Below are 18,382 nucleotides of genomic sequence, written 5' to 3'. Positions count from 1 at the left end.
AACCTTTATACATTTGGTATTTGGTCCTTCCATTGTACTCTTACCCCAGGCCTCAAATCCTAAGGAGTAGGCCTGGAGCAAGCATCTTTCAGGTCCCAGAATGGGCAGGAGCACACCAACCACCTGCCTGACAGAGAAGCCATACACAACTTTGGAGAAGCATCTGGCACATGGCTTCCTCCACTCCCTGAGCTGCAAACAGGCTGGGATTAGCAGAGACAAGAGGAGGGTTCAGGTTAGTGCAAGCACAGGGAGGAAGTACCTTCCCCCCGAGTCCCTTCTGAGATGGCCCCATCTGTGCCCTCAGTCTCCTGCCATAGTGCATGGACAGGGAAGGACACTGTATCTGTACACTTCAGCCTCTGATATTTACACCTCAACTCCTCTCCGTGACCTCAACACACACACCCTACCACATTCTCCACCCCATCGTCTGCTCTCTTGTCCCTAAGCATGATCTGTGTGTTCTCACCTTTTCCTCTCTCCCCCACCCCAACTCTGTTTGCTACCCCCTCCTCCCTCAAGACATCTTTTCTATGAATGGACGAACAAATAAAGATGATTTCCACAAGTTATGAAATTCTTACTATATGCTGGGAGCTATACTAGACACTGGAATTCTCTGAACATCCCTACCACTCACTTGCTGAGTGAGACCAGGGAGAGTGGAGGTTGCAATGTCACAGTAGGTGGTCAGATGGCTGCTCACACTGGGCCTCAAGAAGTGGCATTTTGGGGGGAATGTATCAACTATAGTTCAAGGTCTGACCTTTGTTTTGGCAGCTTTAGAAATAAAATTTTCTCTGATTTGGAAGAATTAACATATACTAACCAAGTTCACAAGAAACTGATATATAAACCAAAATATCAACTTATTCTATTTCTAGGGGTATGATTGAAACCAACTTTGCAAAGATTATGACAGTGAGAGAAGTCTACATGGCTTATTCCATCTTGCTTCTAGTCTCAGAGGCTGGCTGTTCTTGCTCATTCCTGGGCATAGGCCAAGCTAACCATGGGAGGAATTTAGTTTATAGTTTAACTTTGAAGCAAGGATGATAACAGTCCCTCCTTAAAACTGATCCCTTCCTTGCTCCAACCGAAAACTGCCTTTGTAAAACTAATGAAAGGCCACGAGATTAGGATTATGAGAGGGGCCTGAATTCTGCTTATATGCAGGCATAGTTTCTATAATCCCCTACTGCTCAGAACCTCTGGCCACAGGTCACAAGATTTGTGACTTCCTCAATTGCTCCTATAGACAACATCACTATTGTAAAACCTAAGATTGGTCTTTCGAGATGTTTTTTCTGATTTTTTTTTTCATTCTCGCAACCAACTGACCCCACCCAGACCCTGGACTCATGACTCAGAATGAGGGGAGCAGAGATGATAAGTTGTAGGCCAGCTTCTCAGGATGTGAAAGAATGGAGGGCACCCAAAGCTGGGCTCCCTGTCCCCAAATACTCTTTCACTGTGGGTTGACAATACTTCATTCCCTGAGTTCCAGCGCACCATTTTTCTTCCTTCTGTGAGTATTGATAGTCTGTGTTTATTAATATTTGGGGATAAGGGTGTATTTTAAGGTTGCCTGGCACATAGGAGGGAGTTAGGGCAAAAGATTCCCCCACATACCTTAGATCTAGATCTATAAGGCATCAAATTAAGACAACTCAAGACAGGAAGGATTCAGAGTCAAAACCACACAACTCAATAGGATGGAGGCTACAGGTGTGCCCGAGATACTGAACTCCTCGGTGCTCAGGGTGGTCAGGCCTGGTCACATCTGGCTGCTAGTGGTTCACAGTTACTGCAGTGGGCTATGGAAATATCATCTTTCTGTGTGCGGTATGTAAAGAGCTTGGGAAGTCTGGTTTTTGCCAACCTGTCTCTTCAATGACAAGGATAAGGCAAAGTGACATAAGCCCAAGAAAGCAGAATCCAATTCTGCAATGTGAGGCATTTAATGTGATTGAGAGACTCCCAAAGGGACTTAGAGGTCAGGCAGAGCATCTGCGAGAGTGAGAGGTCAGCACCCAGTGAGCGGCCTGAGAAATGGGCTTGAGTGATCCATAAGAAGAATGGATCCTGACCAAGTGTTCAAGGCTGCAGTGAACTATGATTGCATCACTGCACTTCAGCCTGGGCAACAGAGTGAGACCCTGCTCCCCACTCCCCACCTCCCAAAAAAAGAAGAATGGAGCTTGATACTGACCCATCTGTACTCCTCTCTGTGACACCACACTACCACCCTGGGCTGTGGCCTGACCAAGGCCAGACTGAAAGAGTGGGTAGATTCTGTTTTGCAGGAGAATCAGGTATGCCCACTAGGTTCAAATGGGAGATGCCAGATTTGGTAGCAACGCAGCACATTCAGGGCCATTGTTCTCCATATTTCTCTTCTATGATAATGTCAGATGCTGACATCATATGATATAGTTTGGCTGTGGCCCCACCCAAATCTCATCTTGTAGTTCCCATAATCCCCATGTGTCATGGGAGGGACTCAGTGGGAAGTAATTAAAACATGGGGGTGGGTTTTTCCCATGCTGTTATTGTGATAGTGAATAAGTCTCATGAAATCTGATGGTTTTATAAAGGGCAGTTCTCCTGCACAAGCTTTCTTGCCTGCTGCCATGTAAGATGTGCCTTTGCTCTTCCTTCGCTTTCCACCATGACTGTGAGGCCTCCCCAGCCATGAAGAACTGTGAGTCCATTAAACCTCTTTTTGTTTATAAATTACTCAGTCTCAGGTATGTCTTTATTAGCAGCATGAGAACAGAATCATACACTTCCCTTGTCCTCATATTCAGTGTCCTTTCATTTCCCAACATCCACCCAGTTGTCTTACTTCCCCAAAGCAAAACATGAGACAAGGACTTGGATGCAAATAGCTTATTTAGGAGGTGATCTCAGGAAATAAAAGCAAGAGAGTAGGAAGGGTGAGACGAGAAGGCAAAAGGGCAAACCTGGGGGTGTGTTATAGAGCTTGCTGTTGTGGGCAACTGGGGCTCAACAATGCTGGGACCTCATACAAAGCATGCGGAATCCTCCCAGATTGGTGCATGTGAAGGATAAGAGGTCCAGTGGTCTTAACTCCTTTGCACTTCAGAGCCGTGCATATGTGAGGGTGCTCTGGAACAGAGGGCAGACAGATGCATGCGTGCGCTTGAAGCAAGGGGACTTTGAGCACATACAGAACTTAAATGGGCCTTTGGGAATGTGACATGGGTACCAGAGGTGTCTGCTGCTTCAATCAAAGAGGTTATGTTAGAGCTGTAGTTCTCAAAGTGTGATTCTTCAGAATAGTTGTATCAATATCACTGGGAACTTATTAGAAATGCAAATTCTTGGTTCTGAATCAGAAATTCTGGGGGTGAAGCCTAAGAATGTCCCATACACCCCTCCAAGTCAACCCTCAGCCCCACCCAACCCCTATAGGCAACCACTGTTCTTAATTTTTTCCACTGTAGATTGATTTTGCCTCTTTTCAATAATAATAAAAAAAGAATTATATAGTAAGTACTCTTTTGGGTAAAGCTTCTTGCACTCAGCATAAAGTTTTGAGATTTTTTTCATATTATTGTATCAATAGTTTATTCCTTTTTATTGCTGAGTAATATTCCACTGAATAAATATATCAGTTTGTTTGTTCATTTGTCTGTTGATGGATGCCAGATATGTTTCCAGTTTTTGATGATTCTGAATAAAGCTGTAATGAACATTCTTGTCCAGGCTTTTTGGACAGGTACCATACTTCTTGCAGGCCAATAATAATAGAACACATTATGACTGCTTCACCTCTAAACCCCATGGTTATATAACACCATATTCTGTGGCAATCACTCTAACCCAAGGGCTTTCAAACTTTAGTGTGCATATCACAGCCTTCTTGTGCTTCGAAACATCAGACAGCATTGTAGCCCTGCAGTTGAGGGCCATTTGAAATAGAAAAATCACCAAAACAAATACGCAAAAGACATGGCACTAAACAGGCCTTGAAAAGGAAGGCAAAAGGCTGGGTGTGGTAGTTCATGCCTATAACCACAGCACTTTGGGAGGCCAAGGCAGGCAGATCACTTGAGGTCAAGAGTTCAAGGGCAGGCTGGCCAACACAGTGAAACCCCATCTCTACTAAAAATACAAAAATTAGCTGGGCATGGTGGCTTGTGCCTATAGCCCCAGTTACTCAGGAGGCTGAGGCAGGATAATTGCTTGAACCAGGGAGGTGGAGGTTGCAGTGAGCTGACATTGTGCCACAGCACACCAGCCTGGGCAACACAGCGAGACTCTGTCACGAAAAAAAAAAAAAAAAGAAAAGAAAAGAAAAAGCAAAAAAGGAATGCAAAGTATCTTATCATCGGAACCCAGCTATGAACATATGTATAAGGATGACTGGAATTTTTCACTACTCTGTGCATGTCCGCAGAAGTGATGCTACAAACACATTTTATCAAGTAGGTATATTTGCAAATATGGAACTGCAAATAATGAGGATCTATTGTATTTAGAACTTGAAATTTGATACTTTTTTCTTTTTTGAGACAGGGTGTTGCTCTGTTGCCCAGGCTGAAGAGCAGTAGTAGCCTGATCATAGCTTACTACAGCCTCTAACAGGCTCAAGCAATCCTCCTGCCTCAGCCTCTCAAGTAGCTAGGACTACAGAGATGCAACACCACATCCAGCTAATTAAAAAAATATATATATTTATTGTAGAGACAAGGTCTTACTCTGTTACCTATGATGGTTTCAAACTGGCTTCAAGTGATCCTCCCACCTTGGCCTCCCAAAGTGCTGGGATTACTGGTGGACACTACCACACCCAGCTAATTCATTTTTTTTTTTTCCCAGAGATGGGATCTCACCACGTTGCCAAGGCTGGTCCTGAACTCTTGGTCTGGAGTGATCCTCCCACCTCGGACTTCAAGTGCTGGGATTATAGGCATGAGTCACTGTGTCCAGCCCACGTGGTAGTTTTTAATCAATGTTTCCTGTACCAGGTTTTTCCTTCATGCTAATCTTACCTCTTTCCCATAGGGGCATGAAACCTCCACTTCCAGAGTGGACAGTACTGAGATATCCCTTTGGGGTCTTTATGATAACCCTTTTACATGCTCCTCCCAGGGTAGGAGAGGGTGCTGCTGTTGGTGAAAGTTTGCGGGCCGTGAGACTCTTAGTAACTGAGGTTAATAGGTCGAGTGGTCTATTTCTCTCTGTTTCTTTCTACTCCATCCCCATCTCTCTTGAGCTTGAAGCCTAGAGCTCAGAGAACCACTGGAGGGAGGCCTGCAGATCTCCAGCTGCTTGCCATGCGGGGATGCAGATGTGAAGGGTAGGAAAACCTTTTTTCCATTTGCACCCAAGACATGCTCTCCAAGCCAGCTTTACCACTACTGAAGCTGATATTTTGATCTGGCTGATTATGTCTATTCTCAGTTTGATTGGAAATCTCAATTAGAGGAGGATGATTAATTCAAACTCCTAACATGCCAGTTTTCCATTTTGCTTGCTTTTGATTTATTGCCATAGCTCTAGGACCGAAACATCTTTGTCCCCAGGGGCTGGTTTAAGACTCTTTTGAGCTGTGCTCATTATCGTGTATCCCCTTCAACATCAAGATTCTTTAATCAAGCTGGTGTGCTCTGAACCCTGATGTATTTTTTAGTTCTTTTGAGGTTTTCTGACTTACCTCATCAGTCCTTTCGAGAAGTCTGAATTTTAGTGAAAGTTTGGTTTTACTCAACTAAGATCCCCTGCTACTCACTACAAGGTGATAATTGTTTTAGTGCAGGGTTTTTCAACTTTGGAACTGTTGACATTATGAGCCAGACAATTCTTTGTTGTTGAGGGAATGTTGTCCTATAGAATGTTCAGCAACATTCTGGGCCTCTGTTCACTAGATGCCAATAGCACTCCCTCCCTCTCCCACTGCCCAATTGTGGAAAACAAAAATGTCTCCAGACATTGTCAAAGATCCTCTGGGGAACAAAAATCACCCCTGATTAAGAGCTACTTTTCTAGTGGAAAATATACCTAGTATAGTGGGAGCAGAGTATAGTGGAAAACAGACCCTGTCTTTCTGGCAGGCTCAGGGTAGGTGTCCCAGGGGAAGTAGCATTTGAGCTGGGCTTTGCAGTATTAGCAAGATCTCATAGTCACAGATAGAATAATTTTTCAGGTATAATCAGGGAAGTATCCATGGCTCTCCGCGATGCCTTCTTGACCAAAACTACATTTCCTGCTACTCCCATTCATGCCCTCAAACATCCTAGGGATCACCTGAAGAGACCTGGCTCTTCACTACCCCTGTGGTTTTGTTTATTCCTTGTGAATAGATTCGATCGCTATATGTACAAATTCTGCTTTTGCTAGTTGCATTTACTGAGCTGTGCACCCATCTTTGAATAAGGATTGAATTCCCAAAGCAAATTCCCCTAGAGATGGGTCATTTTCTCTTAAGCATTAAGCCTAAGCTTTGGAGAGATGAAGGAGTAGGTTATGCTGTGAGCAGCATGAATATGTCGAATTCAGTGTTTCGGGGAATTTTAGGCATTACTTCAGATTATCATATGGTGGACTGTGGCAGTTGTTGCACATTCATGAGAAGAGATCGGCTCACCTGGGATGTGACTCATCTGATGATGTACTGATCTAGGGGTAGGGTAGGAGAGAATCTGGAAAGAGTGTGGGAGGAAGAAATTGACAGCATCCTTCCCCAGGTTGCTAAAATCCGTAGTAACATTGGTGGGTGGTGGGAGTTTCACAGCAGGGGTAAAGGAATCACACAGAAACATCAATGAGTTTGGCCATTTATTGATGCCACACACAGGGAGGCTATGATTACAATCTGGTTTTAAGTACTGAGATACCAACCAAGGTACCCCTTGAGGAGGCTAGGTAGAAGGGGAAATGGCAAAGCAGCACAGAGATGCAGGGAGGGCAATGGGTTGGGCCGTGTATGTCATACAATTATATTGGAGAACAATGACGGGTAGGATTGTGCTTTACCCACCATGTTTTTTTAATAACATAACTTAGAATAATACTTGAATTAGCAGTACAGACAACAGGAGTAGCATCAAATATGTTAGCTAGGTTGTAACACCAGGCAGTTCATGTCATGTGGCCTCTCCTTCAAAAGTGAATCACTGCGGACTGAGCACCAGATACATCGTCCCAGAGATTCATCTTGAAGTCAGAAAGCAGAAGAGCTAAGACCTGCATTCACTGGAGTAGCAGTGTGCAGCTTTCAGAGTTTGGAAGATTTTAGTCACCTGAATGGGGTGTTATTATCGAAAACAATATCATCCCTCACATTGTGTTTCAGATACTAGATGAAAGTTATCAGAAACATTCACTGACTATCTGAAGGCATCACAGTGGGATGTCAGCAGAGACGTGGATGTCTCAGGAGACTGGACGGTGGTGTGCTCTTCTTTAAGAAAAGCCATCACAAAACAAAGCATTCCTACAAAGGAGGCACTGAAATGATTTCCTGATTGAAAAAAGTAATCACTATTAAGTCTCCTGGAATATTATTCTCTTGTGGTGTGTTTAATTACATTTTTATGTTAAAGAATTATATTAACCCACAACTGTCCAGAGAAGAGCTAAATATACTACTGTGAAAGACAATGTAAACCAAACTGGGTTTTAGAACGTTAATGCAGTTAAGTACCAGGCCCTGCGATGGCCCTATTTCATAGAGATATGTATCCAGTGTCTCCTGATACACTTCTCAGTTGCTTGTTCCAGGTGAGAAGAAAGAAGGGCCTAGATAAAGTAAACCAACAACTCTGCTTCATGTCAGCACCCAAGTATCAAAGATGTGAAGACACCATGCAGGTTCCTGCCTTCAGAGTCTTCCTGTTGATCTGAGTCCCCTCTTGTACAGCAAGCACTGGGACCTGTCAAAATACTGATGACTCATCACTGAGTGATCGCCAAGGCAGCAGATGATACCATCAGGACAGAAAACAGCAAGCCCTGTCTTCATTCTGGAGTCAAGAATGATGGACATCACACAGCTGTCTTACAACACAGCTCTAGTACAGGAAGCAAATATCCATGGCAAATAATTAGGAGCCAATTTTCTGCCTTTGAGAAACTGGAAAAAGACCTAGAATGGAGCACCTGGCCAAACTCTCTCCACACGTCTACCATCTTCTCCACCACGTGGGTTGTAAATAACTTGGTCCATGTTGTATACTGAGAAATTTGGCCTAGTTTAGTTGGTTGAGGTCAGTAGGAATCTGAGTTTGTTCCTGAGTTTTGTAAGCCTGGTCATATCCAGGTCTCTGATGACACGTATTTGACCCTATGCTAGTACAGTACCAGGTTAAATCAATGTAGCTTACTAAATGAATCCCCCTGAAAGCCTACACTACACTTCAGGGACAGTCTTTGCAAACTGCCTCATTAGTAAATATCAGATTCTTCTCCACTCATGTCACTAACAATTTGTCTCCTATCCTCAAAAATCATTATTCACCAGAGATTGCTATCAGCCAGCAATGTTTACGTTTAAAGGCAGAGAATACAATAACATAATTATCATCTAGAAATAAATTCTCTGGCTTTAGGTAAACATTTCTACTTTCCTCCTGTTTCTGGTCTATCTTGAATTTCATTCCAATCCCACTGTTTTATTTTCCACAGGAATTCATGAGAGTAATACACGTTAATGGCTTGGAAAAAAATAAAAAGCACATACTATTAAATCTTAAATTCAAGGTACCCAAGCAATAAACTTGGCATTGGACAGCAACACCATTACATGTTTAACAGAATAGCTATATGGAGAGTTTCACATACACTTACCCATTTGTACGCCTATCTATGTTTACATTAGTTCTGCCACCATCTAGATATTAGCACCATTTTTAAATAGCACCATTCTGCTGAACGGATAGGTAAAGGGAGACAGGGGACACTGTGTTCCATGGGGAGTATTAAGTGTATCTGTGCATGAGTCAGAAAATATGCTGCCCATCACATGAAGGCCACATCCTTGCCTTTCTCCCTGTCAAGAATTGGTTCCAAGATCTTCTTCCATTTGAGGCTTATGCTCCTCCACCCACCCACCTACCCTCTTTCTCTGGGTTCAGTTCATGTAAGTACCTTCCCTCAGAAATCACTTTGTCTAGACATTTGCTCTGAATTTGAGACCAAGCCTACTTTGACTTCTGGTGGGAGGTAGGAACATCCAGAACAAGCATTCTAACTTTTATTTCAGTTTCTTTGGACTCCCTGATTCACCTGTTCTCCCCAGGGTGAAAGACCTTTACGACTTTCATTTGTGAAATGGAAAAAATACTTGTCCAATAAGACATATTGGGTACACTGAGAAGTAGGTCCTCTTTACCTTACTTTTTAGAAATGTTTTTTTCTCTAGATTAGAAGTTTGCACTATGTTCTTGTACTTAGTACAATTTACCTGGTTTTTTGCAATATTTTAATATGGAACTTCGATTTTCCAACCTGAGGGGAGGTGAGGACAGGTGGCAGCCCTAGAGCTGGTTGTAGAGGTCTTAGCTTATACACCCCCTGCAGCAAGACGATGGTGGCACCTGAGCTCAGGCTTCCTGTATGGACTGTACAGAAGAGAGGAAGTCAGCCAGGAAGACCCATTTTCCCTTCTGCGAAGGAGTGTGTATTTGCCAGGAAAGTGGGAAGAATAAAGGCCCACAGTTCCTTTTCTATAATAGTAAGAAATTGATTTCTGCTCATTTGCTTTTTAAGAGTTTTCATAGAAATGCTCTTCAAGCCAGAAGTGTTTTCTGTGTAAGTGACCTAAATCCCTTAGGCTGTGTTTCTTATGCCTGTTTCCTCTTAGTCTAGTGTCTTGAGGTTGGCAGGGAACTCTAAGCAGCCCAGATATGGAGCCCTACAGGGATGGAGGAAGAGACTGAGGGATGTAACAAGCACTTTCTCTTCCTGCCCTAGTGGAACATGGGGTGAAGAAAGCAGTCCTCTGCCTGCATAAATTAAAGGAATGTTCCTAAAGCTCCACTGTGACATTTTAAATAGCAGCTGCCCCAGGCAGGGAGGAAACAAAAAAAAAAGAAAGGTATTCATCAAGATAAATTAAGAAGATTATTTGTCCCCTGGGTAAGGGTGGCTCTGTTGCCTGATACTCTTGAGGTAGTTGGGGAGAAAACTGGTCTCTTTGTTTTTATCTTCAAGGGAGAATAAAAATACAACATTTCACAAATCTGCAACCTGGCACCTTTCCCAGGAGCCAATACCAGGTGCTGCCTGATTCTCCTAGCTATTTCACCTTCCTATCAGGGAGCAGCAAGTACGGCAGCCTAGGCCTCCTGTGAGGGACATTTTGTGGCTAGAGGAACACAATGGATTTTGTTTCATTATGACCCAAAGTTGAACCTGAAATATATGAAGCAAAACCTCAATGAAGCAGCTCCCAGAGCTAAAGCATGTCATGGTCAGCAGGCTGCTGCAGTCTGGTGGAAGGTGGCTTCCTTTTGGGCTTAGAGTGCTTTGGGCTTTTGGAGCAACCGTTGCCTTCTTTGCCTTTGGCTGTGGGTGATGTGTGTCTGGGGACACGAGAAGCAGCACTGAGCCCTCACGGTGGGCACAGAACATTTCTTCATGGCTTTCAGTGTCTGGCAGAAACTGGCTGATAGCTTGTCCTTGGTGCAAAGTAAATCTGTGAAGGAGAAAAAGAATAAAAAAAAAAGTCCAAAGATTATCCTTTGTAGATATAAAAGCACAACTTCTATTAATGTAAGACTTTATATGTCTACCAAGAAAGGAGCCATAACAATTCATAATAGGTGGTATCTACTGAATGTTTATTATGTTTCAGACACTGTGCAAAGTGTTTGTGCTAGACTGAACTATCAGTCATAATTCTTCACTCCCATGTAATTGTGTTATACAGAACATTCCCACCTTGCCATGGCTGCCTGGTGGGTGGAGAATCCTTCTCAACTACTTGTCTTTGGGTTCAGCTCTGTGACTTGCTTTAGACCATGGGATGCTGGTAGACACGGTCTCTGTAGTGACTTGGAATGTGCAGGAGGACGAGCCTTCCCTGATGAGCTTCTGTTGTCACCATAAGAAGAACCTGGCTTGTGCAGCCACCGAGGGTGATAAGAGACACATGGGGTAGACTTAGACTCAACCTACAGTTAGTAGCCAAGGCCAACCAAAGCCCAGCTCAATCACCTGAACCTTGGCTGACCTATAGATGCTCACCAAAAAATACATGACTGTGCATTATATGAAAAACACACACACACATGTTTCTAGCAGCATAATTCACAATTGCAAAGACATGGAACCAACCTAAGGACCCATCAGCCAATGAGTGGATACATGAAAATGTGGTATATATACCCCAGGGAATACTACTCAACCAAAAAAAGAAAAGAAAAAAAAAAAAGGAATGAAATAATGTCTTTTGCAGCAGCTTGGGTGAAGCTGGAGGCCATTATTCTAAGTGAAGTAACTTTAGGAATGGAAAACCAAATATATGTTCTCATTTATAAATGGGAGCTAAGCTATGAGGACTCAAAGGCATAAGAATGATATAATGGCCCTAGGGGACCCAGGGAGGAAACTTGGGGGTGGTAAGGAATAAAAGACTACATATTGTGTATAGTATACACTGCTTGGCTGATGGGTGCACTAAAATTTCAGAAATCACCACTAAGGAATGTGGGTTTTGGTTATCCCCCACAACTACTTTGATATCCCCAAAACTATTGAAATTAAAAAAAAGAAAAAAAATACATGACTGTAGTTTTAAACCCCTGAGTGTCAGGGTGCTTTGCTATGCAGTATTGCTATGGAAATAGTTGAATGCAGTGTTTTCCATGCTTCACTACATTTAATCTTTTTTTTTTTTTTTTAATTATACTTTAAGTTCTAGGGTACATGTGCATGACGTTTATATCATGTATAACTCCCCAATGCAATCCCTCCCTCCTCCCCCCTCCCCATGATAGGCCCCAGTGTGTGATGTTCCCCTTCCCGAGTCCAAGTGATGTCATTGTTCAGTTCCCACCTATGAGTGAGAACATGCGGTGTTTGGTTTCTCTTCTTGTGATAGTTTGCTAAGAATGATGGTTTCCAGCTGCATCCATGTCCCTACAAAGGACGCAAACTCATCCTTTTTGATGGCTGCATAGTATTCCATGGTGTATATGTGCCACATTTTCTTAATCCAGTCTGTCACAGATGGACATTTGGGTTGATTCCAAGTCTTTGCTATTGTGAATAGTGCCGCAATAAACATACGTGTGCATGTGTCTTTGTAGTAGAGTAATTTATAATCCTTTGGGTATATACCCAGTAGTGGGATGGCTGGGTCATATGGTACATCTAGTTCTAGATCCTTGAGGAATCGCCATACTGTTTTCCATAATGGTTGAACTAGTTTACAATCCCACCAACAGTGTAAAAGTGTTCCTATTTCTCCACATCCTCTCCAGCACCTGTTGTTTCCTGACTTCTTAATGATTGCCATTCTAACTGGTGTGAGATGGTATCTCATTGTGGTTTTGATTTGCATTTCTCTGATGGCGAGTGATGATGAGCATTTTTTCATGTGTCTGTTGGCTGTATGGATGTCTTCTTTTGAGAAATGTCTGTTCATATCCTTTCCCCACTTTTTGATGGGGTTGTTTGTTTTTTTCTTGTATATTTGTTTGAGTTCTTTGTAGATTCTGGATATTAGCCCTTTGTCAGATGAGTAGGTTGCAAAAATTTTTTCCCATTCTGTAGGTTGCCTGTTCACTCTGATGGTAGTTTCTTTAGCTGTGCAAAAGCTCTTTAGTTTAATTAGATCCCATGTGTCAATTTTTGCTTTTGCTGCCGTTGCTTTTGGTGTTTTAGACATGAAGTCCTTGCCCATGCCTATGTCCTGAATGGTACTACCTAGATTTTCTTCTAGGGTTTTTATGGTATTAGGTCTAATATTTAAGTCTCTAATCCATCTTGAATTAATTTTCGTATAAGGGGTAAGGAAAGGATCCAGTTTCAGCTTTCTACTTATGGCTAGCCAATTTTCCCAGCACCATTTATTAAATAGGGAATCCTTTCCCCATTTCTTGTTTCTCTCAGGTTTGTCAAAGATCAGATGGCTGTAGATGTGTGGTATTATTTCTGAGGACTCTGTTCTGTTCCATTGGTCTATATCTCTGTTGTGGTACCAGTACCATGCTGTTTTGGTTACTGTAGCCTTGTAGTATAGTTTGAAGTCAGGTAGCGTGACGCCTCCAGCTTTGTCCTTTTGACTTAGGATTGTCTTGGCAATGCGGGCTCTTTTTGGTTCCATATGAACTTTAAAGCCGTTTTTTCCAATTCTGTGAAGAAAGTCATTGGTAGCTTGATGAGGATGGCATTGAATCTATAAATCACCTTGGGCAGTATGGCCATTTTCACGATATTGATTCTTCCTATCCATGAGCATGGTATGTTCTTCCATTTGTTTGTGTCCTCTTTGATTTCACTGAGCAGTGGTTTGTAGTTCTCCTTGAAGAGGTCCTTTACATCCCTTGTAAGCTGGATTCCTAGGTATTTATTCTCTTTGAAGCAATTGTGAATGGAAGTTCATTCCTGATTTGGCTCTCTGCTTGTCTGTTACTGGTGTATAAGAATGCTTGTGATTTTTGCACATTAATTTTGTATCCTGAGACTTTGCTGAAGTTGCTTATCAGCTTAAGGAGATTTTGGGCTGAGACAATGGGGTTTTCTAAATATACAATCATGTCATCTGCAAACAGGGACAATTTGACTTCTTCTTTTCCTAACTGGATACCCTTGATTTCTTTCTCTTGCCTGATTGCCCTAGCCAGAACTTCCAACACTATGTTGAATAGGAGTGGTGAGAGAGGGCATCCCTATCTTGTGCCAGTTTTCAAAGGGAATTTTTCCAGTTTTTGCCCATTCAGTATGATATTAGCTGTGGGTTTGTCATAAATAGCTCTTATTATTTTGAGGTACATTCCATCAACACAGAATTTCTTGAGCGTTTTTAGCATAAAGGGCTGTTGAATTTTGTCAAAAGCCTTTTCTGCATCTATTGAGATAATTATGTGGTTCTTGTCTTTGGTTCTGTTTATATGCTGGATTACGTTTATTGATTTGCGAATGTTGAACCAGCCTTGCATCCCAGGGATGAAGCCCACTTGATCATGGTGGATAAGCTTTTTGATGTGCTGCTGAATCCGGTTTGCCAGTATTTTATTGAGGATTTTTGCATCGATGTTCATCAGGGATATTGGTCTAAAATTCTCTTTTTTTGTTGTGTCTCTGCCAGGCTTTGGTATCAGGATGATGTTGGCCTCATAAAAAGAGTTAGGGAGGATTCCCTCTTTTTCTATTGATTGAAATAGTTTCAGAAGGAATGGTACTAGCTCCTCCTTGTACCTCTGGTAGAATTCAGCTGTGAATCCATCTGGTCCTGGACTTTTTTTGGTGGTAGGCTATTAATTATTGCCTCAATTTCAGAGCCTGCTATTGGTCTATTCAGGGATTCAACTTCTTCCTGGTTTAGTCTTGGGAGAGTGTAAGTGTCCAGGAAATTATCCATTTCTTCTAGATTTTCTAGTTGATTTGCGTAGAGGCATTTATAGTATTCTCTGATGGTTGTTTGTATTTCTGTGGGGTCGGTGGTGATATCCCCTTTATCATTTTTTATTGCATCTACTTGATTCCTCTCTCTTTTCTTCTTTATTAGTCTAGCTAGCGGTCTGTCAATTTTGTTGATCTTTTCAAAAAACCAACTCCTGGATTCATTGATTTTTTGGAGGGTTTTTTGTGTCTCTATCTCCTTCAGTTCTGCTCTGATCTTAGTTATTTCTTGCCTTCTGCTAGCTTTTGAATGTGTTTGCTCTTGCCTCTCTAGTTCTTTTAATTGTGATGTTAGAGTGTCAATTTTAGATCTCGCCTGCTTTCTCTTGTGGGCATTTAGTGCTATAAATTTCCCTCTACACACTGCTTTAAATGTGTCCCAGAGATTCTGGTATGTTGTATCTTTGTTCTCATTGGTTTCAAAGAACATCTTTATTTCTGCTTTCATTTCGTTATGTACCCAGTAGTCATTCAGGAGCAGGTTGTTCAGTTTCCATGTAGTTGAGCGGTTTTGATTGAGTTTCTTAGTCCTGAGTTCTAGTTTGATTGCACTGTGGTCTGAGAGACAGTTTGTTATAATTTCTGTTCTTGTACATTTGCTGAGGAGTGCTTTACTTCCAATTATGTGGTCAATTTTGGAATAAGTGCGATGTGGTGCTGAGAAGAATGTATATTCTGTTGATTTGGGGTGGAGAGTTCTATAGATGTCTATTAGGTCCGCTTGGTGCAGAGATGAGTTCAATTCCTGGATATCCTTGTTCACTTTCTGTCTCGTTGATCTGTCTAATGTTGACAGTGGAGTGTTGAAGTCTCCCATTATTATTGTATGGGAGTCTAAGTCTCTTTGTAGGTCTCTAAGGACTTGCTTTATGAATCTGGGTGCTCCTGTATTGGGTGCATAGATATTTAGGAGAGTTAGCTCTTCCTGTTGAATTGATCCTTTACCATTATGTAATGGCCTTCTTTGTCTCTTTTGATCTTTGATGGTTTAAAGTCTGTTTTATCAGAGACTAGGATTGCAACCCCTGCTTTTTTTTGTTCTCCATTTGCTTGGTAGATCTTCCTCCATCCCTTTATTTTGAGCCTATGTATGTCTCTGCATGTGAGATGGGTCTCCTGAATACAGCAGACTGATGGGTCTTGACTCTTTATCCAGTTTGCCAGTCTGTGTCTTTTAATTGGAGCATTTAGTCCATTGACATTAAGGTTAATATTGTTATGTGTGAACTTGATCCTGTCATTATGATATTAACTGGTTATTTTGCTCGTTAGTTGATGCAGTTTCTTCCTAGCCTCGATGGTCTTTACATTTTGGCACGTTTTTGCAATGGCTGGTACCGGTTGTTCCTTTCCATGTTTAGGGCTTCCTTCAGGGTCTCTTGTAAGGCAGGCCTGGTGGTGACAAAATCTCTAAGCATTTGCTTATCTGTAAAGGATTTTATTTCTCCTTCACTGATGAAGCTTAGTTTGGCTGGATATGAAATTCTGGGTTGAAAATTCTTTTCTTTAAGAACGTTGAATATTGGCCCCCACTCTCTTCTGGCTTGTAGAGTTTCTGCCGAGAGGTCTGCTGTTATTCTGATGGGCTTCCCTTTGTGGGTAACCCGACCTTTCTCTCTGGCTGCCCTTAAGATTTTTTCCTTCATTTCAACTTTGGTGAATCTGGCAATTATGTGTCTTGGAGTTGCTCTTCTGGAGGAGTATCTTTGTGGCGTTCTCTGTATTTCCTGAATTTGCATGTTGGCCTGCCCTACTAGGTTGGGGAAGTTCTCCTGGATGATATCCTGTAGAGTGTTTTCCAACTTGGTTCCATTTTCCCCCTCACTTTCAGGCACCCCAATCAGACGTAGATTTGGTCTTTTTACATAATCCCATACTTCTTGCAGGCTTTGTTCATTTCTTTTTCTTCTTTTTTCTTTTGGTTTCTCTTCTCGCTTCATTTCATTCATTTGATCCTCAATCGCTGATACTCTTTCTTCCAGTTGATCGAGTCGGTTACTGAAGCTTGTGCATTTGTCACGTATTTCTCGTGTCATGGTTTTCATCTCTGTCATTTCGTTTATGATCTTCTCTGCATTAATTAGTCTAGCTGTCAATTCTTCCACTTTTTTTTCAAGATTTTTAGTTTCTTTGCGCTGGGTACGTAATTCCTCCTTTAGCTCTGAGAGGTTTGATGGACTGAAGCCTTCTTCTCTCATCTCCTCAAAGTCATTCTCTGACCAGCTTTGATCCGTTGCTGGCGATGGGCTGCGCTCCTTTGCAGGGGGAGATGCGCTCTTATTTTTGAATTTCCAGCTTTTCTGCCCTGCTTCTTCCCCATCTTTGTGGTTTTATCTGTCTCTGGACTTTGATGATGGTGACGTACTGATGGGGTTTTGGTATAGGTGTCCTTCCTGTTTGATAGTTTTCCGTCTAACAGTCAGAAGGACTGTCTGTTGGTCTGTTGGAGATTGCTTGAGGTCCACTCCAGACCCTGTTTGCCTGGGTATCAGCAGCAGAGGTTGCCGAAGATAGAATATTGCTGAACAGCGAGTGTACCTGTCTGATTCTTTCTTTGGAAGTTTCCTCTCAGGGGTGACGCCACCCTGTGAGGTGTGGGGTGTCAGACTGCCCCTAGTGAGGGATGTCTCCCAGCTAGGCTACTCAGGGGTCAGGGACCCACCTGAGCAGGCAGTCTGTCCGTTCTCAGATCTCAACCTCCGCGTTAGGAGATCCACGGCTCTCCCCAAAGCTGTCAGACAGAGTCGTTCGCGTCTGCACTGGCCCCCGCTCTTTCCCCTAATGGACTGCAGCTGTGCGCTGTCCGCAGAGGTAGAGTCTACAGAGACAGGCAGGCTTCCTTGAGCTGCTGTGAGCTCCATCCAGTTCGAGCTTCCCAGCGGCTTTGTTTACCTACTTAAGCCTCAGCAATGGCGGGCGCCCCTCCCCCAGCCTCGCTGCTGCCTTGCGGATAGATCGCCGCAGACGGCTGTGTTAGCAGTGAGGGAGGCTCCGTGGGCGTGGGACCCTCCCGGCCAGGTGTGGGATATATTCTCCTGGTGTGCCTGTTTCCTTAAAGCGCAGTATTGGGGTGGGAGTTACCCGATTTTCCAGGTGTTGTGTGTCTCAGTTCCCCTGGCTAGGAAAAGGGATTCCCTTCCCCCTTGCGCTTCCAGGTGAGGCGATGCCTCGCCCTGCTTCAGCTCACGCTGGTCAGGCTGCAGCAGCTGACCAGCACCGATTGTCCGGCGCTCCCTAGAGAGATGACCCCAGTACCTCAGTTGAAAATGCAGAAATCACGGTCTTCTGTGTCGCTCGCGCTGGGAGTTGGAGACTGGAGCTGTTCCTATTCCCACTACATTTAATCTTTGCAGTGCTACTAGCAGACAAGTATTTTTTCCATTTCACAAATGACTAAAGTAGGGCCTCAAGTAGTGAAGAACTTGTATAAGGTTGTCCAGCTGATAAATGGCAGGGCCAGATCTGAACACAGGTAGTCTTAACTCTAGAGCTCATGCTCTCATCAATCATACTATTCAGAGTGTCAGGCCAACAACCAGTCAGCAAAATAACCAGTGCTTCCATGACAGGCGCAGTGGTTCATGCCTGTAATCCCAGCACTTTGGGAGAGCAAGGCAGGTGGATCATGAGGTCAAGAATTCGAGACTAGCCTGGCCAACATGGCAAAACCCTGTCTCTACCAAAAATACAAAAATTAGCTGGGCGTGGTGGTGGGCGCCGGCAATCCCAGCTACTCGGGAGGCTGAGGCAGGAGAATCACTTGAAATCAGAAGGTGGAGGT

At 43.1% G+C, this 18,382-nt stretch overlaps 1 protein-coding gene across 1 annotated transcript in view; it reads right to left on the bottom strand.

The window, feature by feature from the left end:
* Positions 1-6,797: 6,797 nt before the first annotated feature.
* The window catches only part of ADAMTS12 (ADAM metallopeptidase with thrombospondin type 1 motif 12), a 411,005-nt gene continuing 399,420 nt past the window's right edge, over positions 6,798-18,382 (bottom strand). The window contains exon 24 of the mRNA XM_033179311.1: positions 6,798-10,669. Within this exon, the coding sequence (XP_033035202.1) occupies positions 10,491-10,669 (179 nt within the window). The 3' untranslated portion in view covers positions 6,798-10,490. The remainder of the gene's footprint in view (positions 10,670-18,382) is intronic.

The sequence above is a fragment of the Trachypithecus francoisi genome, unplaced genomic scaffold, assembly GCF_009764315.1.
Source record: "Trachypithecus francoisi isolate TF-2019V2 unplaced genomic scaffold, Tfra_2.0 Lachesis_group2, whole genome shotgun sequence".
NCBI classification, from domain to species: domain Eukaryota; kingdom Metazoa; phylum Chordata; class Mammalia; order Primates; family Cercopithecidae; genus Trachypithecus; species Trachypithecus francoisi.
This window is presented reverse-complemented; position numbering and strand designations above follow the sequence as displayed.